This window comes from Chiloscyllium punctatum, chromosome 22 (assembly GCF_047496795.1).
Source record: "Chiloscyllium punctatum isolate Juve2018m chromosome 22, sChiPun1.3, whole genome shotgun sequence".
NCBI lineage: Eukaryota > Metazoa > Chordata > Chondrichthyes > Orectolobiformes > Hemiscylliidae > Chiloscyllium > Chiloscyllium punctatum.
In genome coordinates, this window is record NC_092760.1 from 51,941,192 (window position 1) to 51,962,488 (window position 21,297).

Here is a 21,297-nt window from a genome sequence, read left to right on the forward strand (position 1 = left end):
CAACACACAGAAAAGCATAACTTTCCTCGTGCAAAGAACTGTCAGCTGAACTTTGTAAATGTGAAATGCAGTTCCTTCAAAAGAAGTCATGAGAATTGGAAACACCAGGCAATGGCAAACGTGGGATCAATCATTTATACTGTATTTGAGGTGGAAATGAAACCAGAGGAAGTGACAGGTTTGTTTGAAGAACCCACAAGGTGAATTTATGTATTTCTTTTTAAGAGTATTATTTATTTTCTATCATTTCTTTCTCCTTTCCTCTGTTCTTCACAAAAGTATCTCCTGTTTTTAGAAGAGGTGTAGCCTTCAATTGGGGTGAGGCAGATCCCAATAAGACTTGAGTTTTATTTGTTGATTGATCTTGTATTCTTCCAGGCTAACTAAAGATTTATATGCAATATTTACGTGGGTGCATTATTCAGAAAAAAAAAAGATGAAGACCGTTAATTTGTCTTCACATATCTGAAGGAAATATCTCCATTTCTCTGTTGTATACAACTGATTTCTATGGTGTTGATTGACCATATTTTTATCTTGTATTTTAAATTAATTAGTGATGCAAGTAAAGCATGTTGATATTGTCAGTGGCGATTTGGTGCTTTCCTGTCAAGGTGTTTAGAGATTCTGTTGAGTAGACTTATTATTTCATGTGTTTGTATGATTGGCTCTACTGTTATCTTGTAGAAACTTGTGATTTCGGATGCACACGAAGGAAGACTGAGAAAAGGCTTCGCAAAACAACTAGAACACTGAGGAAGTCAATCAACAGAGAACAGTTCTATCTGCGTGTAGCTGGAACTGACTATGAAGTGGCTAAGAAAACAGTAAAAGCAGTAGATTTACATGAACCATGTGGAACTGGTCAGGTCCTTCAGAACAACAGATGTGGTGGGTAAAACACACTAAGCCCTAGTTTTTGTGTTTTTGCGCTTACTACTCGATAATATTTTGTCCATTCATTAAAAAGGCTAGGAATTCATTGCCTGCCAGCTCATAGGAGGAAATCCATGTGTAAGATTCACAGTGCAACTGAAGTAATTTTTTTGAAATACTGAATTATCACTATTTTCACTAAACTAAACAATGTTTCAAATTATGGTTATTTTGACTCTTATTTTCTTTGTGTATTTCTTGTTTTAATCAATTTTAATTGTGCATGGGAAGTTTATACAGTATTTTACATACAAAGTTCATATGGACCTCTCTGCATATATTTATTAATTGCATGTTAAAAACATTGGCTTTGTATTGTACATTTGGGAGCCAATGTTTGCCATGGCGGAAGATCTCACATTTTTGATTGTTTCAACTTGCCCTTGCACATACAGTTTTTACTATTTTTTTAATGGGGCGAGGCATTGAAAGCATAAACTGATAATTGCACAACAAGTGATACAGGCTTGAATCTGATTGGACAGAGCAAGCAACTGCTAATCTCTTTAACCAAATTGAAGTATTGTGAAATAAAAGTGCAAGGGTAAATGAGGAAAGGGTAAATCTATGTGAGTGAATTAAATGTCAATTCAAGTATAGAAAGGAATAAAAGGATGGAAACAGAATGGAATGAAGATAAAAAAGATGTAAAGGAAAAATGATAGTGATTTTTAAAATATTCAACAGCAATTAAAACCTGAAGAAATGAGACTCCATGCATGTAATAGTTAATTTTTAGTTTCACTGGGAGGGTTTTGGAAGTAGTCAACATGTAATACATTCAATAGTGAGTTTAGCTTGTAACTATCAGCAACTTCACAACATTCAATACATTTCAATAGTGAGGCAGATACTGTACCATATTTGTGAAGCTAATAATGGAGTGATGCATTCAGACAACAGCTTTTGGATAATTGAGTTTAACTATGTATATGTTGCTCCTCTGACATTCCTGTACAATTTGCACATTTAAAATGGTGATACCATTGGCCTTGCTATTTCTTTAGCAAGTGGATCTGGACCAATATCTTTAAAATTTACGAAAGTGAAGGTTTAATTTTTGAGAAAGGATATTGTTTTTGCTTAAAAGAGGAAAATGTAAACACCTCTGCTAGCACTATATCCTGTCCATAAGTATTTTCATAAAATGCTCACTTTAATACTTCCAGAATAAAAAATAGTTAAATAAATTCAGCCAAATTGTATTTCAGTTTGAATGCTCTACCTTATTCATGACAATAAGTATGAAATCAGTTCATTAATAATACTGAGGAAATTAAGGATGTCAGGCAGCACTGTACTCAGGTTTTCTGCAGTATCTAATAATGCCACTTCACCATTCTACTTTTGAGCTTTTTCCAGGAGTTTGTTGGTGTCAAACAAGTGGAAAATGCATAAATTGGATGCAGTATTCTATGATGTCTCTCTGGAGGACATGGAGGAGGCAGTGCAGCTGATGAGATTAATCTGTTTCCCAGCAATGGAAAGAGGATTCCTAAAACCCACTGACACCAAGCCCAAAGAAATGCAACCGAGATAATCAGTTCTATGAGAAGGTTTAGAAATTAGTGGCTGATCTAGAGTGATGCACATTGGATATAGTGAAGCTCACATTTTATTCAAGCTGGGAGTGTATTTATTTCTAGCACCCCTTTATGTACTTCAAGAAGTTATACATTCAAATACTTTAACAACTTTAACCTGTATTATGAAGTGCAACTCGTCCGTGCCCCCCATCCTTTTGTCCCTTTTCTATTTCCTTTTGATTCTTCTCTTCAGAAGGACTCTTAGGTATACTAGAATAACAATCTTTCCAAAAACAAACTGACATCTGTCCATTTCTCTCCAGCAGCAGCATGAAGATTGGTATCCAATGTGGATTAAAAACTGCTAGAGGGATTTGCACTAAAAATATGAAGTTATTCATTTTTGTGGAAAGAATGCAGAGAGAGAATAGAAAATAAAGGGTGTTGTACTAATGGGGATGCAGGAGCACAGGAATTTGAGGGTATTTGTGCATAGATCGTTAAAACTAGCAAGACAGGTTGAGAGAGCAAGTAATAAAGCAGACAGCAGAGGAGGGCATAAAGGAGGAAGTGAGGACTGCAGATGCCGGAGATCAGAGCTGAAAAATGTGTTGCTGGAAAAGCGCAGCAGGTCAGGCAGCATCAAAGGAGCAGGAGAATCGATGTTTCGGGCATAAGCCCTTCTTCAGGAATGAGGAGGGTGTGCCAAGCAGGCTAAGATAAAAGGTCCCTCCGTAAATTTAAGGCATTTGGCAAATAAAGCAATCGCTACATGTAGAAAAATATTTTTACATAGCAAATCATTGGGGTCTGGTAGGCACTGCCCAATCTATTTAGGAGGTGGATTCAATTGAGGCATTCAAGAGGGAATTCAATTGTTATCTGAAAGGTATACAGGGCTATATGAAAATGCCAGGGGAGTGGCATAAGATGAATTGCTTCTTTAGATGGCCAGCATAGACTGAATGCCTGTCCCAGAATTATTCTATGATTAATGAAACAACAAGCGTAAATGAACAGCAACAGGTAATGATGGCAGGGAGAGCCCAGGAGGAACCCACCAAAGTATAAAACTGTCTCCGAGCTCTGCTGCACTGGACAGTGATGTGGACTTCAGAAACCCAGCAATGAAATAAAATTTGAATGCATCAGACAAGCAAATAGTTGCCATACTGGATGTTGAGAATTTCCACACCTTTACTACAAGCATAGAGGAGTCCATTTCTAGCTTGTGTGATATCATCATTGTGCAGACTACCTTAGACTGAGTGACCACGTCCAGGATATAATAGTGGATGATCCGATCCAAATCCAATATAACCAGCTTTTACAACCTTTGCAGAAGTTCTAATAGCTGCCATACAGACTCGAAGCTCCAACATATGTTATATCTTGGTATGCCAGGTGAATTGCGGCTTTCAAGACATCACTTATCGCTTACATTCTCCAGCAGAACAAGGATGAGCCACAATGCATTGTAGCTCAATATGGCTCCCACTCTTAGGGTGTCATTCCCATACTATTGACTTTCCTTCACAAATAAGGCCTTAATTGATATCTCTGACAAAGTTGGCCTTTGTTGCCAATCCTTTATTGTCCTTGAGAAGGCAATGGTGAGCTTTGGCTTGAATTATCGCAGTCCAGTTGGTGCAGTTACACCAAGTTGCTGTTGGAAAGTTCCAAGATTTTTACCTAATGACCTTAAACAAATGCTGTACAGTTCTGGGAAAGGAACTTGTGAACAGTGGTGTTCCCATGTTTCTGCTGCCCTTGTCCTTCTCGGTCAGTGCTTCCTAAATATTTTACAACGGTAACCCTATTTTGAGGCTTGAAATTTGCACGACTCCTCTGTGAGTACTGAAAGTGGAGCAAGGATGTTTGGGGCAGGGCAGGAAGTTGGGGGGAGGTGGGGGAGTGCAGAGCTAAATAGTAATCATTGCTGCCTCTGAACTTGCGACCCTAAAATTTCAGCTTGTGATCCCACTTGGCATTCCTGATTCTATTTTGGGTAGCCCTGTTCTAGGTGATGGTTTTTGTGGATTTTCAAGGTGCTGGTGAGGAAAATTTGGTCAGTTGCTACAGTGCATCTTGTAGATGTTGTTCAGCTCTGCCACTGTGCACTGGTGGCAGAGACAGCAAATGTTTAAGGTGTGGGATGCTTTGTCTTGGTTGATGTCAAGCTTATTGAGTGTTTTTGGAGCTCCAGGTCAAACCCTAACTTTTGCTTTATAGATGATGAAGTTCAGAGTCAGGAGATGGGTTCCTTGTCACAGCATTCCCAGACTCTTGGCTAAACCTGAATCTTATGCAGGTCTTACTGCATTTGAACATAAATTAGTTCAATATTTGAAGAGTTGCAAGTGGTACTGGTTATTGTACCGCTTATCAGTGAATATCCCCACTTCTGATCTTGTGATTGAGCAGCTGAAGATGTTAGGGCCTAGGACATTATTCTGAGGAACGTCTGCATGGATGTCCTGGGACTGAGATGATTGGCCTCCAAGAGCCATAACCAATGCAGACTGGGAAATAATGCTGATGTGTCCTTTGATTCAAAACTCTCCCACAAAGGAAGACAACTTCTCCACATCTATCCTGTCAAGCCCTCTAAGAATTTCATGTTTCAATTTGGTCTCCTCTCTTTCTTCTAAATTCCAATGCATACAATGAAGCATGGTGGCACAGTGGTTACCACAGCTGCTTCACAGTGCCAGAGACTCGGGTTCAGTTCCCACCTCAGGCAAATGTCTGTGTGGGGTTTGCACATTCTCCAGTGTCTGCGTGGCTTTCCTCCAGGTGCTCTGGTTTCCTCCCACAGTCCAAAATATGCAGGTTAGGTGAACTGGCCATGCTAAATTGCCCGTAATGTTAGGTGAAGGGATAAATGTAGGGGAATGGGTCTGGGTGAGTTGCTCTTCGGAGGGTCTGTGTGGACTTGTTGGGCCGAAGAGCCTGTTTCCACACTGTAAGTAATCTAATCTACAAGCCCAACCTAATCAACCTCTCCTTATAGGAAAATTCCCTCCATACTTGGAATCAACCAAATGAAACTTCACTTGACTGTCTCCAATTTGAATGTATTTGTTTTTTAGATTAGAGGAGAAACTGTTCACAGTTTTTGCAGCGGCCACACTAGTGCCTGTAAAGATTTAGCAAGATTTCCCTACTTTTATTCCACTTGAAATGAGCGCCAAAATCTTACTTATTTAGCTTTGGTAATTCATGCACAAGGACCCTCAAATCTGTCTGTTCTGAGGATTTCTGCTATCTTTCTCAATTTAAATAATATTCTGGTCTTTATGCTCCTTGCCAAAGTGCACAATCTCTCATTTTCTCACATAATATTCCAACTGTCAAGTTTTTACCCATTTACTCAACCTTTGCACTCAGTGTGTCATCCTCACTACTTGCCTTCCCACTTAGTTTTGTATCATTTACAAACATCACAATATTACATTCACTTGTCATTGAAGACATTGATATGTATTGTAAATATTTGTGCCTTTAGCACTGATACCTTTGGTACTCCAGTAGTTAGAGTTAGCTATCCTGAAAACGCCCCTTTATTCCAACTTGGTCTTCTGTTAGCTAAAAATCTTCTATGCATGCTAATATATTACCTTGAACACCATGTGCACTTTTGTTATTCAGTATCCCTGAGTGTAGTGCCTTCATGAGTGCCTTTTGGAAATCTGTATATAAAACATCTACTGGTTCATCTTTACCTATCCTGCTTGATATCTCCTCAAAGAACTGTAATAAATTTGTCAGACATAATTTCTTCTGCATGAAGCCATGTTCACTATGTTTGATTTTTATTGTATGTTTTTACATGTTCTGTATTAGATACTTTGTAATAGGTTCTAACGTCTTCCCAGTGACAGATGTTAAGCTAACTGACCTACCTGATTTTTACTCCTTTTTGAATAAGGGTGTGGCACCCAGTTTTCTAAGCCTCTGGGATTTTTCCTGAATTAAAGATTCATGGAAGATTACTACTAGTGCATTACTATCTCTGCAGCTACTTCTTTTAAAATTCTAGGATGCAAAGCATCAAGTCCAGGTGACATATTGGCCTTTAGCTGCATTAGTTTCCTTAGTACTTTTTTCCAGTGATATTATGTTTATTCCCTCCTTCTCCTTGTGCACCTTGATTATTTAGTATCTTTTGGAATACTATTAATGACCTCTACACTGATGACTGATGAAAAATTTTTATTCAACTCTACTGTCATTTTCTGGTTCCCATTATTATTTCCCCAGCCATGTTCTCTAAGGTAGCAATGTTCACTTTAGACTTTTTTTAATATATATTTAAAGACGCTCTTACTGTCCATTTTTATATTACTTGCTAGTTTGCCATCATAGTTTATTTTCTCTTTCTCACTTATTTTGATATTTTTTGTTAGCTTTTAAATCTTTCCCAATCCTCTAGTTTACAGCAATTTTTGCCATGTTGTATGTATTTTCTTTCAGTTTGATACTATACTTATCATCCTTGGTTAACCATGGTCAGTTTGTCCCCTTTATGGAATTCTTCTACCTGTTGGGATATAACATTGTTGTGATTCATGAACTATTTTGTAAACATCGGCCATTGTTCCTCAACAAACCTGGGCTTCTCACTGGATGTGTCATACTCATTGATCTTTTGCACGCTGAAGGCTAACTTATTTGCTTGTTTCTGTTTTTTTAAATTTCTTTACTCCTGAAGACCAAGAATTACATTGCTCTCAAGAATGAGAAGTCTGGCTGCTTTTTTCCTTCCATCTCTAGTTTGTGGACACTACATTACCACAGTGCTCTGCTAAGTTCTGCTAACTTCAAGGATCATGCTGGGAATCTCTCTGATGTGAATATGAGGCTTAATATCACACTAGGGATGATGCTATTAGACACTGAATCATTACAGAGAGGGCATGATTGGTAAAGGTAATGTTGAGGGGAAATGGGGCAAGTAGAGGGAGAGTGTACCAAAAGGAAAAAGGCTAAGAAATGAAAGAAATGACTACATTTGTGCGTGTTACATTTATACACTTCAGAACATGTTGCAGTATAGCAGCATATTGATGGGTTGAAATAATATCAATAGACTCCATTCTGTGTTTTAATCAATAATTATTGAGTAGTTTGCATTAATTATGGTTTATGGTGTTCATGAACATTGAATGTCATCACTAGTATTTCTAGAAAGAATCACTAAGTAAGACTTATTTTCCTAAGCCCTATTTTTGTATGACTTAATTTTGTTGGATATTATGCTGCAGGTTTTCACATTTTCAAGTCAGTGGAAAAGGACAGGGAAAGAAAGGTGGGACTGACTGATTTGCTTTTGCAAAGAACCAGGATAGACACAATGGTTCAAATAGCCTCCTCTTTTGCTGTAACTATTCTATGATTCAATGAGTAACTACTTTATTAGAAATTGTGTACCAATGCAACAGGAACTAAATTTAAAACAACTTCACTATGTTTTCAGTCAGTTTGATTGGCATTTATCCATGTGATATTACAGAACTTAAGATAGTTTTACAAGTCTGGAGAATGGTAGCAGCTCTTTTCACAAGTTAGTAGTAATGTGCAAGGAACCATCTCCAGTAACCTTTGTTGTGCATGTTTTTTCATCCATGTTTGTTTGTGTATGAATGAATAACCATGACTGCTTGATAAGGAAGGCTTTCTAATGTTGGTTGAACTCAATAAAATGTAAACGTGTGTACACATTTGACTACGTAAAACAATATAATGGCTCATTTCTTCAAAGGATTGTGATATAACACAAGTTATTATTGTAAGTTTTAAATTTGAAAATATTACATGTTCCATTTGTTATTACTCGTACATATTGGGTGATCATTTTTTGATCAGTCTATTTAGATTTTGTTACTGGATCGTGTCAGTCTTTATTCTAAATATAGCAGTGTTTGTTGACACTGTGCTGGTAAAACACTTCAATTCTAGTAATTGGTTGTAAATAAATGTTAAATGCAATATATATTTTTATTCCTCAACTGCATATCATCAGAATTTGGATCATATAAGGACAGCAGTTTAAAAATATGCTTAGGGTAATGTAACATTTGCAGTTTGGAAATCTATTGTTTGGAAAACGTAGTTGTCCACAGTTTTTTGAGCAGGCACAGTTTACTAAATACTTTGAAAGTGGACACCTGAAAGATACAGTACGGGTAGACAATCCTTTATCGGAAACCCTTGGGATTAGCCGATTTTTGGAATGCAGAGCTTTTTGGATTTCAGAATAGGTGATGGTTTAACGGTGAAATTTTTAAAACTCTTACTGAGCAGCAGACGTATCTGTGAGTAGTACGGGCTCTGAGACAAAACTGATGTCTGCCAGTGTTGGGCCACGCCCCCAGTGGGTCGAGTGGGTGTGGAGTTGGGTTAACTGTTGGCACGCCAAACAACCTTGTTAACGAGAAAAAAATTTCATGAAAGAAACTTCAGATTTTGGAGCTTTTCAGATTTCGGGATTTCGGATAAAGAATTGTTACCTGCACTTAAATGAGTAAAATAATTGTAGTTGCTGCTTGGAAAAATTTTGATTATTTTGCGCTTTCAGGCAAATATGCAAATAACTTAAGTCTATTGTCTGCAAATATGCATTATTTCTTAGTTTAAATTTAGTTTACCATGAACTCCAGTAAATCTGAATTCAGGCTTATAGGGAAATAGATTTTTTTACATAGTGGAAGAATCTTTTGTGAATACTTACCATGCTGTTATGAAGGCCATGGGTTCTAGTCTTCGAGAGGAAGATCTATTCAGGTTCAATATTCTGAAGGTTTTGACAGTGTCTGTATGGACAGTTTTGTAGCCAAATGTTTAAAGGATGGATAAATGTCAATCTTAGCTAAGTAGTTGTCTGACCTCTTGGTCAATAAGTCATGGGATCAAGTCTCACTCCAGAAACTTCAGCACATGCCGATGTTGCAGTGCTGTGTTCTTGCAGGTGCTGTCTTGAGGATGGCACACAAATCTGTCAGGAGGGCTTAAAATATCCTTTCCTTCTCTCTCTCCCTGTCTTTCCTGTGTTTTGGTGTAGTTCGGCATACTACATTTTTCATTTCTTCATTTTCTTCCTCTTGCAGGTAACACAAAAAGTGAGTAATTTCCCTTGCGATTATAATATTCAGATTTTTAATTTGTATTAAAAGTCAGAGACAAATGTCTGAAACAGAAGTGACAACAATAACTCTGCTAAATAGAGCTTTTACAAACCAAAAGTTAAACTGTATGCTTGAATTTGTTCAGACTTAATTTACAATTGGTCTCTCTTACACTTTAGCATCCTGTCAGCCCAGTGAGTTCTTTGTGGACAAACAGCACACAGCATATTTCTGGGCAAAAAAAACTGAGAAATTTTGCATCGATTTCCCTTCACTGGTTTGCCCATAGACACAAAATACTGAAGTGTTCACATGTATGGATTGACTGCCATAGAAAGTGGTGGAGACTGATACAATTACAACATTTAAAAGGCATCTGGATGGTTATATGAATAGCAAGGGTTTAGATGGATATGCGCCAAATGCTGGCAAATGGGACTACATTAATTTAGGATATCTGGTAGGCATGGACTAGTTGGACTGAAGGGTATGTTTCTGTGCAGCACAACTCTATGACTCTGTTTGGTGACCAAAAAGGTAGGTTGATTAGCCTGCTAAGAAATGAAGTTTGACTGGAGCAAATTACTGCTGATCCTGGAGTAAAAAAGTGCTGGAGGCCACAGCGAGTCAGGCAGCAGCCATGGAGAGAAAGCAAGCCAATGTTTCGAGTCTCGAAGACTCTTCATCAGAGCTGATGTGACAAATTCACCTCAGCTCTGATGAAGAGTCATCTGGACTCGAAACATTAGCTTACTTTCTCTCCGTGGAGCCTGCCCAACCCGCTGTGATCTCAAGCATTTTTTGTTTTCAAAGGACGTTTGACCACTGGAGTCCATCTGCTCCTCTGTAACAAAAGATGGTTCCTTCAGGATAGGAAAAAATAGTGAAGGAAGAAGAATGGAAAAGAAAACATTTGCATTGAACTTGTATCATTACTGATGTCAGCTTTATAATAAACTGCTAACATCAGTGGCATAGGCTGTTACACTTGTACAACAATCAATTAGGCTGGGAGAATTACACCAACTGATATCCTGCAAAGTCAATGACATGTCAAACTGATTATTGCAGTTTGTTCTTTCTGATAGAACTATTTAATAACAAACTAGTTTCTTTAGAAAATACTTGATAAAACAAAATTGCAATGTGGTTTTCCTTACTCTATTATCCCCAGTGAAGAAAAGTGAAAATGCCACCTGTTAAACATAAAACGTGGAAACTTAAGTTACAAATGTGCCATATACCCCTGTTTTACAGTTGTTTTTCACATGGAAAATCTATGTGGCACACACATTTCTTGAATCCGCAAAGAGGAATTGCATGAGAATTATCCGGTGATTCTCACCTTTAGTCTTCCTTCTTTTCCTTCACCCTTGTGACAAAATGCTGACAAAGATTGGTGTCTTTTGGTTGACAATTTGTCAATGATCACAGGAATTTACTGCATGGGCATTTGCCAGTGTGATTTCATATTCTGTCACTTCAAAACACAACATAGCACGTAAACATCAATTTATGTGGAAAAAGATTGAAGTTCACTACATACGGGAGTGTCTTAGGAAAGCATTTGTTCACAATAAATTCATTGCAAAAAATATTTTTAATAAAACCTAAGATTAATGTTTTTAACATTCTTTGGGAACCATGCAAAAGGCTAGTTATAGTGAAGGGTACACCTGCTAAATATAGAAGAATAATCTATTTTCTTTAGAATACTGTTAATAAGCAAAATTCCATGAGAGATTTTTGCAATACTTATATTCAAAACCACAGAAGACAATGTCGAAAGGTCAATATGTCACCTGTGAAAAGAAAAATTGAAAGAAGTTTTTCTTTCTGCTGAGGAGCAACACATAAATTCTGTAGGATGTATTAGATAAAAGGTTTCATGCATTTAAAAAAGTTATGGGAAAATATGTGTTGCATTTGATGTCTTTATATTGAAGGATCTATTGGGAATACATTGCCACATGCTTTCACTGTAGTCTTTAGACTAATAAATTCTAAGTTCAGGCTATTTGAAAAATACAGAAAGAAAGAACTTATAAGTAACATCAGGAAGAACTTGGGTTTCACAATACGCAGTAAACCAACTTATAGTGTCGTTGAGATAATTAATCGGTTGGTTATTTAAAATAAAATAATCTAAGCCTATGACAAATGTGAGTAGTTCATGCATGATTGGTCCAAATTCAAAATACAGAAACATACCAATGTAAAATAATTCTTTAGAATGTAATAACTGAAGTGTGAATGTTCTATTGAACTAAAAGTAAGTTAAAAATGAGCAGGAAAGGTCAGGTATTCTTTCAACATTTTATGTAAAACAGATTTAAACCTGTTTGCAATTATATTTACTGGTGTCTCTCAGTCTGCTTTAGTTATCTTTCAACATTTTATCCCTAGCTCCATAAAAACAATTCTTATGTTTTTCACCAAGTCTATATGAGATATGCAGGTTATTCTACCAATTCTACAAAAAAAATGTTGTTTTTCATCTATATAGTGACTGTTCCTTCTAATTTCTGTTGTTAGTTAGTTGTAGTGTTGGCACGTACTATGATGGCGAACAGAAGTGTATTTTATGTCCTGCTGGCACATATCAGGATGAAGAAGGACAGCTTTCGTGTGAGCCCTGCCCAAACTCTGACAACCAAGAGAACCAAAAGTCACCTGGTGCACGTAATGTTTCAGAATGTGGAGGTGAGACATTTTGACAAGGTAATACAAATTGAATAGTGATAAAATGGTACAATTAACATGCTGGAAGTGCGGATCTCTTCGATTCTTGGATTCTTAAAATACTCGAGGCTATTAATAAAAAACATATGAGGCAAAATTAGACATTAAGCCATCTAAAGTAATGTTAGGCAGAATAGCCAAAGCTTGATCAGAGGTTTTAAGGTGTCTTCAACAAATGAGAAATGGTGCGATTAAGATTGAGGGAATGTCTAAGCAGCTGAAGGTAAGGCCACCACTAGTGGAGTAATTAAAATTAGGATGCTTAGGAAGTGAAAATTTGATTCAATATCTGAGGATTGTAGAGCTGGAGGAAACTACAGTGATAGGAAAAGGTGAGTTCTTAAAGTGATTTGAAAACAAGGGTGAGAATTTAAAATTGAACCATTGCTTGACTGGTTGTATATTATCACTCCAGCAGTGATCAGTGAATGACAGTTGGTACGAGTAAGGGCACAGTAAATAGAGTTAGATGATATTGAATTTACAGAGGATTGTAAAGCTCAAAAAAAATGAGAGAGAAGCTTGAACTTTGAGAGGTGGAAAATTGATTCAAGCCTTGCTTCAGAATTTAAGTTTAAGTTTTAGGTGAATGCATAGTCACTAGTCATATCGAGTTTAGAAGAATGGGGAAAGATTTTATTGAAACCTACTTGGTCCTCAGGAGTGTTGTCAGATTAAATGTTAAGATTTTTCCACTGGTGGGGTTGGGGAGGGGATCTTGAACTAGGGGCCATAGTTACAGAATAAATAAACATGCATTCAAAACTGAAATGGAAAGGAATTTCTTCTCCCATAAGGTAGTGAATGACTGGAATTTTCTACTCCGGGCTGTTATGGAGACTAAATCACTGAAAGTACTTAGAGGATGTGGAAAAAGTTTTTCATATATAAGGGAGTTGCTGTCTGTGCTGAGCTGGCACAAAAGAAGAGTTAAGACCTGGGCTGATCAGCCATGATCATCTTGAAAGACAGGATAGACTTGAGGGATCAAATGATGTAGTATGTGAAGAAATGCCAGATTGGTGGAGGTATTATCATTCAGTTACAACATATCTGAATAGGCAAATAGAAACTAAGTTTAATGTTAAAACATAGATGTTACTATTCAAAGGACAACAGGGAAGATTTCCTGGTCAACATTAACCACTCAGCCACTACTGCCGAAACCAGACTATCTGTATTGATCTCATTGCTTTGGAACTTGCTCTGCACAAGTTGGTTACTTATACCTTTACATAGTAACAGAGAATACATTTTAAAAGTTCTTAATTAAAAGTGAAGCATTTTGAGATAGATGCCCAAAGATATGAATGACGTTTATACAAAAAGAAACTATTTTTCCTTTACATTTAACTGTAATTTTATTGGTAGTGTTTTTGAATAGTTTCCATTGAAATCTCTCAGAGCTATCATTGGGGAGGGGAGGGAATGACAATTTGAGTTAAGTTATTTATGTTTGACCACATGATTGGGATAATGTGTAGAATAGACTTTAAAATTGGGACATGAAATACCATTGAAATGTGCCACTGATGCAGGCACACACCAGGCAGAGGATGAAAAGGACAACTAAGACTTTCATTATAATTTGATTTCAAAGCATTATGCACAAAGTTCGGCAATTGAGCAATCTAAGGAAGCAGTTTTCTTAAAATAGATTATAATCCCCCCTGGATAGCTTTATAATGCCTTTGAAATTCCTTTGGTTCTCATAGCTAGAAAACAAAATGATTTCCAGATGTTTCATGACAGGGAAGTCTTCCTTTATGTAAGACAGACACCCATGCAGGTAAATCATAACCACCTTTGGAACTCCTTGGACATGTGAGCAGAATATTGCCTTTGGCAACTATGTCCGACCATTGAGGTCTTTCTAGAGGCCTGATTGTGTCCTGTAGTTCAGGATGCTGTACCACCAATTCATCATGATTGGAAGCTGAAGAAGCATATGAGTGGTGCTAGATATGGACACAACCTATACATTGCAAGTGTTAGATTGTGTATCATGAAGGATTTGAGGTGTTAATGGCTTGGAAGGTGAGAGTTTGGTAAGGTTTACAATTCTTCACTGCATCTCCTCAGGCATGGATACACAGGAGATGCAAAGCATATGTTTCAGTTCGATGTGAGGGCTTTGTGTAGATATACTTGTAAATATGCAGCATTTTTCAGAAAGTAATTTTAGAGTGAACCAGACTTTGCCATTTTTCTTTAAGGCTACCATTTTTTTAGCCTCTGTTCCCAAGTTGTTAGATAATATATATGGTATTGAAGTTGCTAGGAATGGTCCATTTTGACTTCTGGGGACTGTGCCATAGTGTGCCAAATTGAACAAAGCTCCTGATACTAACTTAAACTACATGCATGAATAGTCACAATCAAATTCTGTTGTATGTTTTGCCATTACTTCAGAATTATATTTATCCATTGAATTTCCTTCAATTACACTTAAACCTGCTTCCCTCCACCATAACCCTCCCAGGTTTGGGTAATGCTACTAAGTATTTGAAAAGGGATTTTGAAGCTTGAGACAAAATGGAGTAACTTGTTGGGCCTATGTGAAGGAGAAATAATTTAAATAGTCACTTCCTTTTGATATGTTCCTGTCAATGATATTTTCACATTCAGATATTCAAATTAAATGAACAATACTATGACGCAGCATATTAGTGGATCTAGTTTTCTTTCATCTTTCTCAGACAACAGTCAAACAGTTGCAATGTTAATGCAACAATATGGTGCAGAATTGTTTTGAGTTAATTTGCAATCAACAAGCATGACTTAGATATAAAGTCACACACCACGTGGAGCTAGGCTTGATTTTCCTGATGAGAAAGACAAAGTAGCTACTTTCAGACTACAAATGAAATGGCAGATATGCTATATAATAGCCAGAATAGGTCTGAATGATAAAACAGACAAACAATTATCATCCCTGGAACCATTCTTATAGATCTCTTCTGCCCAATTCTCCAAAATCTTTACATCCTTCCTAAAGTGCAACACTGGGAGCAGGACACAATCCAGGTGAGGCTGAACTAACGTCTTCTGCAAGTTTGACATAATCTTCTTTCATCTGTACTCTCTGCCCCTATTAATAAAGACTAGAATACTGCATGTTTTATTTATTGCTCTCTCAACATGCTCTGTCACCATTAATGACTTATACACATAACACAGCCAGGTCCCAGTTTATCAGGAGGCTGTCTGGAATGGAGGGTTTGAATTATAAAAATTGCCTGGATAGGCTGGGACCTTGTTCCACTTGAGCTTAGAAGGTTGAGGGTTGATCTTATAGAGGAATCAGGTAGGGAATAGGTACGGTGAATAGCAAGGGTCTTTTCCACAGGCTGGAGGAATTCAAAACTAGGGGGCATATTTTTAAGATGAGAGAAGAACGTTTTAAAAGGACATGAGGGGCAACATTTGTTTGACATCGTGGTTTTTGTGTGCGATGTACTGCCAGAGGAAGTGCAGGTACCGTTACAACATTTAAAGGACATTTGGATAAATAAATGGTTGGGAAAAGTTTTAATGGATATGGGCCAAACGCAAGCAAGTTGGAGTAATTTGATTTGGGAACATGGTCAGTGTGGATTAGTTGGACTGAAGAGTCTGTTTCCACCACAAACAAAAACAGAGTTTGCTGGAAAAGCTCAGCAGGTCTGGTAGCATCTATGGAGAGAAATCAGAGTTAATGTTTTGGGTCAAATGATCCTTCCTCAGAACTCAGGTCTGTTTCCATGCTGTATGACTTTATGACTCTATGTACTTTATTTTCAAGAAGAACATGGATTGACAAATGTCTCATCTCTCACTTCTCCATGTTGAACTATATTTGCCACCTATCTGACTCAGCCCACCAAATCTGTAACTGAAAAGGCAGATTTTTAACCTACAATCTTTGAGCATGTGGAGCAGGATATTGCACAGGCTGGTAGGATCCAGTGTGTAGAATTGCTCTACTGCTGTTGTGCCTCAAAAGCAAGGTGTTGCAACACCAAGTATGATGCAGTTCAAAGTGTAACTTATCACTTTTTTGAATGTTTAGTAACAAGACCCTCCCAGTTATTAATGTCAATGCTGCTGTGCCTCAAGGAAAGATTCAGAATGACTTTGAAGCATTTCTTTGTCCTTCTTTGGAACACAGGCCATTTGAGAGTTGAGAACAGGACCTGCATGAAAAAACAATTGTCAGCCAATTAAACACAGTGCCCAGTCTGTTGAAGTTGATTTTTCGCACGTTTTGTCTGAATGCAAGCGTGTTTGTTTGATAGACCTCTCATTAAATCCAGACTATGCAGCAGTGGAACTTCTCTAGTGCCTTCTTATATTTCACTGATAAACAGTACAGGTCTCACTATAGTCCAAATTGTGATAATCACAACAGCTGTGAACAATCCTTTAGTTGAATTGCAAAAGTCTTCTTGAATTGCAGAGGGATGAACTAGCATAATTGATCTGGTGTTGGATTACCTCATCAGTGGTACCTGTTGTGTGAGGTGACTGACAAGGTAGAGGATTTCCTCAAATGCTCCAGAGTGTCCCCTTCAACATGTATGAGAGATGGATTATTTGATAGACTAAATGTGAGTTGATACAAATTTTGTTTCCACAACATTCAAAGACAAAGCTGTGTTTATTGTATGCAATATTGAAGAGAGCGAGAATGACTTACAAATCTGGTGCAGAGCGGGAAACAACAATGCAGTCACCCACAAACTGCAGATCACCTATGTCTTTGGTGGTCACTTTAGTTTAGGCATGGAAGTGACTGAGTTTAAGAGTTTTCCAATGAGGCAGTATTTAATACTTACACCAGACGGCAGATTGTAAAAAGCATGAGGGCTATTACATATCTTCGCTTTACTCAAATCCAATTTGAGGCACTTGTTTCACACCTCTAACTCAAAGCAGTTCCTGTCACATCATCATGAAGCAATTGAAGGATTGTAATTGTTCCTTGAATATCCACATCTTTAGAGTATAATCCATAGAGCCTTGTGATTTACTGAGTCTGATGCTTTTGTCAGGTTGATAAATGGAATAAAGAGTTACTGGTGACATTCAAGACATGTTTCTTGGATTTGTTTGGCACCAGAGACCATGTTGGCAGCATTTGGAAGGTCTAAAATCACGCTCAGCCTCTGGGAGGAAAACAGCCCCAGCCTATTCAACCTCCCCCTATATCTCAAACTCTACCTGGCAATATCCTTCTACATCTTTTCTGAAACTTTTCAAGTTTCATAACATCCTTCCTATAGCAGGGAGACCAGAATTGCACACAGTAATCCAAAAGTGGCCGAACTAATATCCTGTATAGCTGCGACATGACCTCCCAACTCAATGCACTGACCAACAAAGGCAAGCATACCAAATGCCATCTTCACTATCCTGTCTGTCTGCAAGGCGCTATGAACCTGCATTCCAAAATCTCTTTGTTCAGCAACATTCCCGAGCACTTAGCATTGTATCTAAATCCTGCCCTGATTTGCCTTTCCAAAATGCAGCACCTCACATTTCTCTAAATTGAACTCCATCTGCCACCTTTTGCCTGAAAGTTCGATTTTCCTGCTCCTCGGATGCTGCCTGACCTGCTGTGCTTTTCCAGCATCACTCTGATCTAAACTCTGGTTTCCAGCATCTGCAGTCCTCACTTTTGCCTAAATTAAAAATCACACAACACTAGGTTATATTCCAACAGGTTTATTTGGAAGCACTAGCTTTCACAACCGAGGTTTGTTTAATATATCATTTCAGTTGCATGACACAGTAAGCTTTTGCTATAAATTCTGTGCCGTATGATCCTGTTTCACAGCTACCTGATCAAGGAGCAGCGCTCTAAAAGCTAGTGCTTCCAAATTAACCTGTTGGATTGTAACCAGGTGCTGTGTGATTTTTAACTTTGTCCACCCCAGTCCAACACCGGCACCTCCACATCATGGCTACCATCCAAAAGACTAGTTCTCTCTGTATTCCATGTGATCTAATCTTGCTAACCAGTCTACCATGAGGAACCTTGTTGAATGCCTTACTGAAGTCCATATAGATCATGTCCACTACTTTGCCTTCATCAATACTCTTAGTTACTCCATGTACTTTATCCATTGGACCCTTCAAGGAAACTATGCCTTAATATTTTTATTAAAGTGGCTCAATGCCAGGGTTTTTCAGGGTCATTAGTGTTGTTTTATGAAGGAAAGCTACTAAGTGGACAATTTTAGACTTAAAGTATTACGATAACTTCCTTTCTAATGGGCATTTGCAGTGCTGGTAATCTGATTCCTTTCCAAAGTTAACTTAAAAGATATTTTGTCCTTGATGCCTTTTAATAATAAGGAATGCAAAAGTTCAGAAGACCTGTTTCTTCATGGATTGAATATATTCTTTGAAAGCTGATCTGTCAAATTTAATCTCTTTAGTGCACTAATGCTCTGAAGTGCTTTCCTATTTGCAATTTCCCTTTTATCTATTCAAATTAGGAATGTGTGTTAGGTTACTAGGTTTTCATCTCTGCTTCTGCTGCAGAGTTGGGATTGTCCAAGTCTATTGTTTGAGTTTTTTTATTTGGCTAGTGATAGCTTCTGAGGAATTTTTTATAAGAAGTAAATAAATGCTTCTCCCAGATCGTGTTAATTGTGTTCATTTTGCTTTCGAGTTACTTTGAGAAATGTTGTTTGCATAACAGCTTTTCTTTTCCTTTTTTTTCTATTGCTTCCCATTACTGGTGAAGTGTAGCTTTACACAGTCTCTCTGATCATTTACATATTATGCGTTATGGGTTTTGATTGTTATTCCATGTAGATTATTCTAATATGCTTCCTGAGGTTTGCTTCCTGTTCTAATTTAAAGGCCATATTCATTTCATTTGTGATTTTGAATTGATCCCTCAGCTTTGGAAGGTGATTTCCTTTTCGGACCTGGTTAATTATTTTATCGAATATACCATCATCATTAATAAGTGGCTGTTCTTGGCTTCTCTCAAAGTTCTGTAATTCTTTCATGGTTTATTTTGATTTTCTGGTCAAGGGATCATCTAGAAGAGACAAGTCTAGTCAATCGATTAAAGTTTCTATGCACTCAAATTAAACAGAATAGTCACACAAAAGCATGTGCTCAGAGGGATAATAAGAAATATGCAAAGAGGATGAGCATGTGCTGAATTGGAATCTAATTACTGAGTGTGGTGAAGAAGAATCTTGAGAGCATTTGATTTTGCAAAGATTGCATGATGAGAGGAGAATAGTGCTTGTGGCTGAAGCAAAAAGTAAAAGGAAATTTCATGAGTGTTGTTAATAAGGTTAGGAATGGTGTAGCCTTGTCCTGAGTGATAAGGCCAGATATGTTGGGACTGATGAAGAAAGGGAGTGAATGACTGTAACCTTGTGTTGGTGAGAGGAGGAATTCAGTACTTAGTATTCCTCCCCTTCTGAGGTCATTGAAGTATTTCTTACGTTGTATCCAACTCCTGAAGTTGATGACCTCTGCAGTCTCTCTACTTCTGGTGAACAATGTTTATGAATTCTCCTGGCACTGGTGCGAACATGAGTCCACTGATCATACTTGTATCCCCTACAAGCTTCACAAATGAGGTTTCAGGACATCTGGGACTTGACTGTGGTCTATTCCTGACCGACATTCATTGCAGTGATGAAACAGCCAAACAAGCCACAAGGGTTTATGCTCATCTGTTGACTATAGCACTCAGCTATAAATTAATGCATCATTAATGCTTTCTGGATACTCAACTTCCCAATTACTTCTCTCTCATTTTTTTCTCTAATAAACTCTGCTAATCATTGGTGCTCATATTGCTTGTGCTCAACCTATAGAGAGCAATAGGTGGTGAAAAAGGAGCAGCTGAAGTGGTTGGGGCTATTAAAATGCAGACAGGTAAGATTGCAGGAAGATACTGCATCCAGCACCAGGAAGAGCAGGCTTACTTATAACTGTCTGAAAAGTAGAGATTATAGGAGGTTGGCTTTCTCCAAACAGGCTGTCACTGACTTCTGCAGTCTCTTGCAAATGGATCATGAATTTGAGCATTTCCAGTGGTTGCTTCCAGTATGTGAAAGAGGAAATTTCATACATATCCTAGTCTGTAGTACACAACTCTGTGCAGCTGGTTGTCAATGTCAATTTGCCAATTCTAACCTGTAAATCACCTGCCTCATTGATCTCAGCAGGCAGTTTCTATGTCAACGACATTCTGACACTATAAACTCAGAAAATACAATGAAACAATATTACACGCCAAAGTGCTAAATGTTATAGCAGTGAAAAATGTAGTTCCCAGATAATCTGTTCACTTGTGTCATTGTTGTGTCAGATTGGCTGGCCAAATTTTTTACATCACAATATTGGCAAAATACTTCTAAAATACTACATTGATTGTGAAGTGCTGTGGGGAATCCTGAGGTCATGAAAGGTACTATATAAATGTAAGTTCATCCTTTCTAATACTTAAATTGAAGGCATGTCCAATGGACACAGTATAAACTTGCCAAGATCCAGTTCTGAAGAAGGATCACTGAACCTGAAATGTTAACTCTGCTTTCTCTCCACAGAAGCTGGTAGATCTGCTGAATTTTCCCAGCAATTTCTGTTTTTGTTCCAGAGCACATAGCTTGTTGTTAACCTGGCAATGGACATTTCCTTTAAATTTACTCTTTTTTTTCTTGACTGTGAGAAGGTCTTCAATGTCCGGAGTCCTTGTGGTATTATGTTAGAGATTCCAAGATTTTGTCCCTATGACAAGGATGGAATGGCAGTATATATCCAGCCAAATAAACAAGTGACCTAGGAGAGAATAGAGGCGATGGTGCTACCATGTTACTGATTCTTAACAGGGGTTACAACTGCCACTCTCTTTCTGATTAATTAATTCTGATTATTTTTTAATGTAAGCTGAGTTTACAAAAATGTTTCATGATGGGAGAGTTTCCCTCTGTGGACTGCCACTGATA

At 37.7% G+C, this 21,297-nt stretch overlaps 1 protein-coding gene across 9 annotated transcripts in view; it reads left to right on the forward strand.

The window, feature by feature from the left end:
• The window catches only part of scube2 (signal peptide, CUB domain, EGF-like 2), a 159,321-nt gene that overhangs the window by 115,695 nt on the left and 22,329 nt on the right, over nt 1–21,297 (forward strand). For 6 of the 9 annotated variants that reach the window (XM_072592294.1, XM_072592298.1, XM_072592293.1 and 3 more), the window contains 3 exons: nt 11–178; nt 688–891; nt 12,125–12,292. In XM_072592294.1, the coding sequence (XP_072448395.1) occupies nt 11–178; nt 688–891; nt 12,125–12,292 (540 nt within the window). The remainder of the gene's footprint in view (nt 1–10; nt 179–687; nt 892–12,124; nt 12,293–21,297) is intronic. The other 3 variants (XM_072592299.1, XM_072592300.1, XM_072592301.1) reach the window with 2 other exon arrangements.